Genomic DNA, 10,720 nt, shown 5'->3' with positions numbered 1-10,720 from the left:
TGAATTACTTCTGCTGTTGTTTCTTTTCTCTGGGTAAGGAATTCACATAAAGTTATGTTATGGGCTGAACTGTGTCCCACCAAATTCATATGTTAAAGTCTCAGTCCCCAGTACCTCAGAAAGTGACTGTATTTGGACATAGGGCCTTTAAAGAGGTGATTAAGATTAAATGAGGCTGTGAGGGTGGGCCCTAATCCAATCTGACTGGTGTTCTTATAAGAGAACATATTGGCTATAGACACGTGTGCAAAAATCAAAGACCCTGTGAAAATGGCCATCTACAAGCCAAGGAGAGAGGCCTCAGGAGAAATCGTTGCTGCCAACACCTTGATCTCAGACTTCCAGTCTCTAGAACTGAGAGGAAATAGACTTCTGCTGCTTAAGCTACTCAGTCTGAGGTATTTTGTTATGGCAGCCCTAGGTATAGTAATAATCATAAACAGTTATCAGGATTTTGCTTAATCAGCCCTAGAAGACTGGTTGGTTGGGTTTGGTTAGTCACTAAACTAGCATATATCAAATGCTTACCAGGTCTGACAAATTCGTTATAAATTGCACTTTAAATTCTCAATGAAAATGAGATAGAAAGCAAAAACTAAGGACTGGTTAACAATTCCAAAACACTTTATTCTCACAGCATTCTCAGAGTTCTGCTCTCCTTTAGTTATTTTTATAACTAAAAGCTGTGGTGGCACTGGGGAGATTCAAGTCAGTGAAGAGAGTCTTGGTGTTGTCATCTGTAAATTAAGAGTTGAGCAAAGGCCGGGTGCGGTGGCTCACGCCTGTAATCCCAACACTTTGGGAGGCCGAGGCGGGCAGATCACCTGAGGTCCGGAGTTCGAGACCAGCCTGACCAAAATGGAGAAACCCCCGTCTCTACTAAAAATACAAAATTAGCCGAGGGTGGTGGCGCATGCCTGTAATCCTAGCTACTCGGGAGGCTGAGGCAGGAGAATCACTTGAACCCTGGAGGCGGAGGTTGCAGTAAGCTGAGATCGCACCACTGAACTCCAGCCTGGGCAACAAGAGCTAAACTCCGTCTCAAAAAAAAAAAAAAAAAAAAAGAGTTGAGTTAGACAGTTTCTCAGCCTTTTCCAGCTCCAAATGCCATAATTCTAAGATGGCAGGCTCTGGAATTATTCATTCATTCGGTGCCTACCATAGGCCAGGCACTGTTCTTGGTAACTGGGATACAGCAGTAAACAAAATATATAAACTCCTTACCTTCACATAGCTTACATTCTAGGGAGAGAAGACAATAAGCAAACACATAAAATATATATTGAATTAAACGGTAGTTAAGAGCAAAGGTGAAAATGAGAAAAAAAAGGAAAGGGAAAACACGGGGAAAAAAAATAAAAACAAAAGTAAAAGTTACGACATAGTCTTTCACACCATGCCAAAAGGGAATAAGGATTGAGACTGCAGGTACCGGTTCGCTGAACCCTGGGATGCGGATCCTTGGCTGGAACAACTGGTGCGCATGCGCACTGGTGTCTCGCGGGCTGGCGCGCCCCCTCCGAAGCGCATGCTCGTGGGCACGCACGAGCCTCAAGACCCAAGGTGCGCGCGTCGGCGTCCGAGGCGGTTGGTGTCGGAGAATTTGTTAAGCGGGACTCGAGGTGACTCTGGGGGAAGCACGCGACGAAAAGATGATGCCGGGGTCTCTTCTAACACCAGAAGGGCCCTGATGATGGCTGCGCGCAGCTTTCGGAGCCGGATGCGCGAGGGCCCCGGAGGCCCGGCGGCCTGGCGGCCGGGCGGGCCCAGTTTGGGGACAAGGACGGGGCTGGCCAGGGAGGGGCTGGGCCTGGCGGGAAGGCAGCGCTGCCCCGGACTCGGCCCGCGCGGCCCTCCCAGGCCCCCGTGCCCTGGATCCAGGCCCGTGCGTCCCGTGAGTCCCAGGCGCTGGGAGGCGTCATCAGGAAATCATTGGGTTTACATTAATCGGAATACTTGTTAAACGTTTACCCCTCACTTGCTGCCGGCTGCTTAGTGCATTAGCTTAGAAAGCAGCAGAAATTCTGCAGTTAAGAGCCCTGATTTGTCCCGAGTTTGGAAAACCGGCCCCACCGCCTGCAGGGGCCCACCCACGTGGCTCTCACTGATGGAGAAGAAGGGGAGACCTTTAATGGCACTGGAATCTTAGGGTTTGGCTTTTTTTGTTTTGTTTTTTGTTTTTGTGTTTTCACTTGCAGGAAAACTTAAAATCAAGTTCAGGCAGCCCCATGCCATCATTATTATTACCAAGGTAGTTTATGCCCATCTGTAAAGACCAAAAGAATATTAATAATGACCTTCTGGCCGGGCGCGGTGGTTCACACCTGTAATCCCAGCACTTTGGGAGGCCAAGGCGGGAGGATCACTTGAGTTCAGGAGTTCGAGACCAGGCTGGTTAACATGGTGAAACCCCATCTCTACATAAAAGACAAAAATTAGCCAGGCATGGTGGCGAGCGCCTGTAATCCCAGCTACTCGGGAGGCTAAGGCTGGAGGATTGCTTGAGCCCAGGAGGTGCAGGCTGCAGTGAGCCGAGATTGTGTCATTGCACTCCAGCCTGGGTGACAGAGTGAGACTGTTTCAAAAAAGAATAATAACGACTTTCTAAAAACATCAGAGTAATACATGAACAGGATTTAACAATCAAATGGCAAAGAAAGGTTTATATGAAAAGGAATTTTCCTGCTTTATCTTTTCCCATTCCCAGCCTCTTTCCCTGAGGTGACTATACTTAACCATAATAATAATAACCTCTTAATGCCCCCAATCTCTCTTTGATACAATTTGATTCTTAAAATTTCTTCCTATTGCTTCACCTTATTACAATGTCTTAGCAATTCATTATAAGTATTTTTCTAAAAGTCATGGTTATTGTGTAATGTATAAATGTTATGAAACTAGCTTGGACATTTTTGTCATGAATAATTTCTAGCTAATGTTCCTTAGCTGTATTTAATTTAGGCATCTGTTTTTGGTGAAGTGGTTAGAATTTCGAATACTGTGTTTACTGGTCAACTTCAAGTGTAATTATGATTTCACTTTAGGACATGTGGGATTTAGAAAGGAGCATTGAAAATTATGAAATTATGAATTTTTTTTGGATGTTAATCCATTGCACCAAGCATGAGCTGTGCCTAGAGATCAGCGGTATAACTTTGTTTTGCTTTGTTTCACAATTTGGTTTAATAAGAGTGATTTCATTTACCTCAAGTGCTATTTCTTCATAATGCTGTGTAATGCTAAAGCTTTGATTATGTGCGTGTGTGGTTTTTTTCTCCAATAGGCAATTATTTCCAGTCAGAGAAGGAAACCAGTGCCTGGCATTCTCACCATCTTTCTACCTACCATGATCAAGTGCTTGTCAGTTGAAGTACAAGCCAAATTGCGTTCCGGTTTGGCCATAAGCTCCTTGGGCCAATGTGTTGAGGAACTTGCCCTCAACAGTATTGATGCTGAAGCAAAATGTGTGGCTGTCAGGGTGAATATGGAAACCTTCCAAGTTCAAGTGATAGACAATGGATTTGGGATGGGGAGTGATGATGTAGAGAAAGTGGGAAATCGTTATTTCACCAGTAAATGCCACTCGGTACAGGACTTGGAGAATCCAAGGTTTTATGGTTTCCGAGGAGAGGCCTTGGCAAATATTGCTGACATGGCCAGTGCTGTGGAAATTTCGTCCAAGAAAAACAGGACAATGAAAACTTTTGTGAAACTGTTTCAGAGTGGAAAAGCCCTGAAAGCTTGTGAAGCTGATGTGACTAGAGCAAGCGCTGGGACTACTGTAACAGTGTATAACCTATTTTACCAGCTTCCTGTAAGGAGGAAATGCATGGACCCTAGACTGGAGTTTGAGAAGGTTAGGCAGAGGATAGAAGCTCTCTCACTCATGCACCCTTCCATTTCTTTCTCTTTGAGAAATGATGTTTCTGGTTCCATGGTTCTTCAGCTCCCTAAAACCAAAGACGTATGTTCCCGATTTTGTCAAATTTATGGATTGGGAAAGTCCCAAAAGCTAAGAGAAATAAGTTTTAAATATAAAGAGTTTGAGCTTAGTGGCTATATCAGCTCTGAAGCACATTACAACAAGAATATGCAGTTTTTGTTTGTGAACAAAAGACTAGTTTTAAGGACAAAGCTACATAAACTCATTGACTTTTTATTAAGGAAAGAAAGTATTATATGCAAGCCAAAGAATGGTCCCACCAGTAGGCAAATGAATTCAAGTCTTCGGCACCGGTCTACCCCAGAACTCTATGGCATATATGTAATTAATGTGCAGTGCCAATTCTGTGAGTATGATGTGTGCATGGAGCCAGCCAAAACTCTGATTGAATTTCAGAACTGGGACACTCTCTTGTTTTGCATTCAGGAAGGAGTGAAAATGTTTTTAAAGCAAGAAAAATTATTTGTGGAATTATCAGGTGAGGATATTAAGGAATTTAGTGAAGATAATGGTTTTAGTTTATTTGATGCTACTCTTCAGAAGCGCGTGACTTCCGATGAGAGGAGCAATTTCCAGGAAGCATGTAATAATATTTTAGATTCCTATGAGATGTTTAATTTGCAGTCAAAAGCTGTGAAAAGAAAAACTACTGCAGAAAACGTAAACACACAGAATTCTAGGGATTCAGAAGGTACCCGAAAAAATACAAATGATGCATTTTTGTACATTTATGAATCAGGTGGTCCAGGCCATAGCAAAATGACAGAGCTATCTTTACAAAACAAAGACAGCTCTTGCTCAGAATCAAAGATGTTAGAACAAGAGACAATTGTAGCATCAGAAGCTGGAGAAAATGAGAAACATAAAAAATCTTGCCTGGAACATAGCTCTTTAGAAAATCCGTGTGGAACCAGTTTAGAAATGTTTTTAAGCCCTTTTCAGACACCATGTCACTTTGAGGAGAGTGGGGAGGATCTAGAAATATGGAAAGAAAGTACTACTGTTAATGGCATGGCTGCCAACATCTTGAAAAATAATAGCATTCAGAATCAACCAAAGAGATTTAAAGATGCTACTGAAGTGGGATGCCAGCCTCTGCCTTTTGCAGCAACATTATGGGGAGTACATAGTGCTCAGACAGAGAAAGAGAAAAAAAAAGAATCTAGCAATTGTGGAAGAAGAAATGTTTTTAGTTATGGGCGAGTTAAATTATGTTCCACTGGCTTTATAACTCATGTAGTACAAAATGAAAAAACTAAATCAACTGAAACAGAACATTCATTTAAAAATTATGTTAGACCTGGTCCCACACGTGCCCAAGAAACATTTGGAAATAGAACACGTCATTCAGTTGAAACTCCAGACATCAAAGATTTAGCCAGCACTTTAAGTAAAGAATCTGGTCAATTACCCAACAAAAAAAATTGCAGAACGAATATAAGTTATGGGCTAGAGGATGAACCTACAGCAACTTATACAATGTTTTCTGCTTTTCAGGAAGGTAGCAAAAAATCAGATTGCATATTATCTGATACGTCCCCCTCTTTCCCCTGGTATAGACACGTTTCCAATGATAGTAGGAAAACAGATATATTAATTGGTTTCTCCAAACCAATCGTCCGTAAGAAGCTAAGCTTGAGTTCACAGCTAGGATCTTTAGAGAAGTTTAAGAGGCAATATGGGAAGGTTGAAAATCCTCTGGATACAGAAGTAGAGGAAAGTAATGGAGTCACTACCAATCTCAGTCTTCAAGTTGAACCTGACATTCTGCTGAAGGACAAGAACCGCTTAGAGAACTCTGATGTTTGTAAAATCACTACTATGGAGCATAGTGATGCAGATAGTAGTTGTCAACCAGCAAGCCACACCCTTGACTCAGAGAAGTTTCCATTCTCCAAGGATGAAGATTGTTTAGAACAACAGATGCCTAGTTTGAGAGAAAGTCCTATGACCCTGAAGGAGTTATCTCTCTTTAATAGAAAACCTTTGGACCTTGAGAAGTCATCTGAATCACTAGCCTCTAAATTATCCAGACTGAAGGGTTCCGAAAGAGAAACTCAAACAATGGGGATGATGAGTCGTTTTAATGAACTTCCAAATTCAGATTCCAGTAGGAAAGACAGCAAGTTGTGCAGTGTGTTAACACAAGATTATTGTATGTTATTTAACAACAAGCATGAAAAAACAGAGAATGGTGTCATCCCAACATCAGATTCTGCCACACAGGATAATTCCTTTAATAAAAATAGTAAAACACATTCTAACAGCAATACAACAGAGAACTGTGTGGTATCAGAAACTCCTTTGGTATTGCCCTATAATAATTCTAAAGTTACCGGTAAAGATTCAGATGTTCTTATCAGAGCCTCAGAACAACAGATAGGAAGTCTTGACTCTCCCAGTGGAATGTTAATGAATCCGGTAGAAGATGCCACAGGTGACCAAAATGGAATTTGTTTTCAAAGTGAGGAATCTAAAGCAAGAGCTTGTTCTGAAACTGAAGAGTCAAACACGTGTTGTTCAGATTGGCAGCGGCATTTCGATGTAGCCCTGGGAAGAATGGTTTATGTCAACAAAATGACTGGACTCAGCACATTCATTGCCCCAACTGAGGACATTCAGGCTGCTTGTACTAAAGACCTGACAACTGTGGCTGTGGATGTTGTACTTGAGAATGGTAAGTACATAGTGTTCATGTGCATGAGATGCTTTTGAAGATGGGAATGCTGGACAAGGAGTAAGATCCTCATTATCCAAAGAGATTATCTCAACAGATAGAACATTTTGAAGACCACTTATAAAACATATGTTGTATTTTCATGCTATATGAAGATTCGCTACGTCCAACACTACTTTTTTTTTTTTTTTTTTTTTTTTGAGACGGAGTCTTGCTCTGTCACCCAGGCTGGAGTGCAGTGGTGCGATCTCAGCTCACTGCAACCTCTGCCCCCCTGGTTCAAGCGATTCTCCTGCCTCAGCCTCCCATGTAGCTTGGATTACAAGAGCGTGCCACCATGCCCACCTAAATTTTTTTATTTTTAGTAGAGACAGGATTTCACTATGTTGGCCAGGCTGGTCTCAGACTCCTAGCCTCAAGTGATCCACCTGCCTCGGCCTCCCAGAGTGTTGGGATTATAGATGTGAGCCCGCACACAGCCTCTAGGTCCAACACTATTTAAATGGAGAAGTACAGTGAAAGGATGTCAGTGTGTGTATATGTGTCTATGAGTGTGTGTACGTGTAAGAAAGGGGGTGATGGGTATATACCTAGAACAACAACAAAAAAAGGGGGTGAGACTGTCCAATTTTAATAAAAATGATACTATTAATAGTTGGGAAGATCCACAGTACTTTCCTACCTTGTTTTCCCTTCCTGTTAAATGCCCAACTTTCCTAGAAATGTGTCTTTAAAGGCACCTGCAGTGTCAGCATGGTATTTTACTGGAAGTTTCTCTGCGTGGCTTCCAGGTTAAGGGCCAGAATGATTCTGTAATCATCCTAGGTTTCCCAGTAAACTCTATGGCTTAGTACAGTACTACATTTATGAGCTTTTTCTTTCTAGAAAGTAGGACTTGTCCATGAATTTTCAAAATATAGGTCAAGTATATACTTTCATGACTATACTTTTCAAATGTACTTTATTATAATGCATATGGTAAAATCTCCTTGATGTGTTTATGGTACAAGTAGCTGTTATTCAGGAAGACAATAATATGGCATTTATTTATTTGAGACAGAGTTTCACTCTTGTTGCCCAGGCTGGAGTGTAGTGGCGTGATCTCGGCTCACTACAACCTCCGCCTCCCAGGTTCAAGGGATCCTCCTGCCTCAGCCTCCCAAGTAGCTGGGATTACAGGCACCCGCTACCACACCCGGCTAATTTTTTGTGTTTTTGTAGAGACAGGGTTTCACCGTGTTGGCCAGGCTTGTCTCGATCTCCTGACCTCAGGTGATCCACCTGCCTCGGCCTCCCAAAGTGGTGGGATTATAGGCGTGAGCCACTGCACCCAACCAATATAGCTTTTAGATCGTACCACAGGGCTACATTAGAGCCTGCACTAGGACTCTGGGTTCTCGGTCCACATTTAAAGTGATATTGCTTTGGCAGTGTGTTGAGAGCCAGATGTTGGGAGGTGATAAAGCTGATTTCCATCTGGCTATAATCTTGGCTTTGCACTAGGAGGATAAACATTACATCTGTATCCGTATTTAAAATTTTGAATGCTGCAGAAGAATGGAACATGTATAAATGTAGTTATAAGTCAATTTCTAATTTCTCCTGACGATGAATATCTCTAGCAGAAAGCTGTGGTTTCTTTAAGGTTAAATGAAACCTTTACTTTTCAGTGTTTTTCTGTTTTTCCTTGTGAAAAAAAAATCACTGTAGTAACTTCAGTAGTATTTCATAGTATTTTGTAGTATTCATTAGGAGAAAACTCATTTCTTTCACTGTTGTTCCTGAGACTATCAAGTTGCTCTTAAAGCCACTTTATGTGCTTTTCAATCTATGTGGTTTTATGTCCTGACTTACACTGAAGGCTTTTCAGAGGTAAATCTACAGCACTGACACCTCATCTTCCTGAAATGCAACTGCTTCTGATATGGTGCCAAAAAATAACTGGATTACATTATACTGTGAGATGGCTGTTGCTAAAAGAAAGGGGGAAATCTTAGCTGCCATATTCAACGTAAATATTTCTTCCTTTTGAATATAGACGTTTAAAACACTTTAACCTACTTAACATTCTGGATTAGCATACTTTTTTATGAACTTTTGAGGGTCATGTTAACTGATAGTTTCCTAATGAAAAATATTTTTGGTATAGAAAGAAGTTCCATGAACAGATGGCTCCTCAGTACCCTGCTACCTTTCTGGAAATGGCTGATATACATCATGACATCAGGACATTGTCAAACTTTACATAAAGGTGTTACATGAAATAAATTGTTAAAAGACAATTTTTTTTTTTTTTGAGTCGGAGTTTCGCTCTTGTTGCCCAGGCTAAAGTGCAATGGTGCGATCTCGGCTCACTGCAACCTCCGCCTTCTGAGTTCAAGCCATTCTCCTGCCTCAGCCTCCTGAGTAGCTGGAATTACAGGCATGCGCCACCACGCCTGGCTAATTTTGTATTTTTAGTAGAGACGGGATTTCTCCATGTTGGTCAGGCTGGTCTCAAACTCCCAACCTCAGGTGATCTGCCCGCCTCGGCCTCCCAAAGTGCTGGGATTACAGGCGTGAGCCACCAGACTAAAAGTTAAATTTTAATGTACAGAAGGAGGATCTATAAAGGTGATTTTGAGGAGTAGTGTCAAGTCCCCAAGCCTTGGTAATTTTTTCTTTAAAATATATTTAATGCTGTTCTTTCTATTGTAGTTATAAACCTTATTTCACTTCATTATCTTAATTTTATCATTCTTAACCTCTCCAGGTTTAGTCCAACAGATTTCTCTCTCATGTTTTCCTCCTGTTCTAAAGCTGTCAAATTCAGCATTGTTTCTAAAACTCAAATCTGATTATCCTTCATGGAGAAGAACAGCATTTGGGCCAGATCTTACTAGACTCTGGAGTTTGAATTGAGAACCTTTCATTTGTCTACCTGTTCACTTTTTCATGCAACATTTGTTGATCATCCACACTGTGCTAGGTGCTGTCACATTGCAGGTTAACTGACTTTGCTTTTAGGAGTTCACAGTACTATTAGGGAAGATAGCTATCTAAACATAATTGTATTATAATGAGACAAATGTCAGGATAGAGACATACATTGGAGATAAGAGACATAAGTTGGAGATTTGTGAAGGTTGCACCAAGTTATGGGTGACAAGTACTGCTGTATGTCTAACACAGGGCTTCTCTGGATAATTTTTTGTTGTAAGGTTTGTCCTATGCATTGTAGGATATTTAGCAGCATCCGTGGCCTTTATCTGCTAGATGCTAGTAGAACGTAGAACCATTTACTCAAGTTGTGACAATGAAAAGTGTCTCAAGCCGGGCACAGTGGCTCACGCCTGTAATCCCAGCACTTTGGGAGGCCGAGGCGGGTGGATCACAAGGTCAAGAGTTTGAGACCAGCCCGGCCAATATGGTGAAACCCCATGTCTACTAAAAATACAAAAAAATTAGCCGGGTGTGGTGACGCATGCCTGTAATCCCAGCTACTCTGGAGGCTGAGGCAGGAGAATTGCTTGAACCCAGGAGGCGGAAGTTGCAGTAAGCCGAGATCACGCCGCTGTACTCCAGCCCGGGCGACAGAGCGAGACGCCGTCTCAAAAAAAAAAAAAAAAAAAGTGTCTCAAGACATTGCCAATGTCCCCTCATGCAAAATTGCCCTCCAGTGAGAATCACAGTGACCTATTCTAGGTCTTCATTCTGTCTGGTATGAATAGATAATGGAACTAAGCATTAATATAGAGTCCTATACGGACAGCATAATTTCATTAAAGGATTTCTGATTCTCAATCTAGTGTTTAGTAGTCTGCTTTATGTCTTGACTCAGTTTGTGCAGAAAGAGGTTTTATGTGATTAAATTTTTAAAGAGTTTACTTGTATTTTAAGTTCACATTTCTAGGTTTTTCTTTCTTATATTTAGGGTCTCAGTACAGGTGTCAACCTTTTAGAAGCGACCTTGTTCTTCCTTTCCTTCCGAGAGCTCGAGCAGAGAGGACTGTGATGAGACAGGATAACAGAGGTAGGGGTGGCAGAGACTGCTGGGGCACCCAGTACACATCGTACCACCTAACTCAAAAAACAAAGCAGGCTTGCATTAAGCTTGATCA

The 10,720-nt window shown here is 41.7% G+C and overlaps 1 protein-coding gene across 21 annotated transcripts in view; it reads left to right on the top strand.

The window, feature by feature from the left end:
- Positions 1-1,293: 1,293 nt before the first annotated feature.
- MLH3 (mutL homolog 3) overlaps positions 1,294-10,720 on the top strand; it is a 34,884-nt gene continuing 25,457 nt past the window's right edge. For 13 of the 21 annotated variants that reach the window (XR_004666239.4, XR_004666238.4, XR_004666237.4 and 10 more), the window contains exons 1-3: positions 1,294-1,894; positions 3,284-6,620; positions 10,534-10,632. Coding sequence is in view for 18 of the 21 variants with exons in the window: in XM_034937861.4 (XP_034793752.2) it covers positions 1,484-1,894; positions 3,284-6,620; positions 10,534-10,632 (3,847 nt within the window). In the remaining 3 variants the exon portion in view is untranslated. The remainder of the gene's footprint in view (positions 1,895-3,283; positions 6,621-10,533; positions 10,633-10,720) is intronic. The other 8 variants (XM_063596335.1, XM_034937860.3, XM_063596334.1 and 5 more) reach the window with 3 other exon arrangements.

This window comes from Pan paniscus, chromosome 15 (assembly GCF_029289425.2).
Source record: "Pan paniscus chromosome 15, NHGRI_mPanPan1-v2.0_pri, whole genome shotgun sequence".
Classification (NCBI taxonomy): domain Eukaryota; kingdom Metazoa; phylum Chordata; class Mammalia; order Primates; family Hominidae; genus Pan; species Pan paniscus.
The sequence above is the reverse complement of the archived record's forward strand: the minus strand, read 5'-3'. Positions and strand labels throughout refer to the sequence as shown.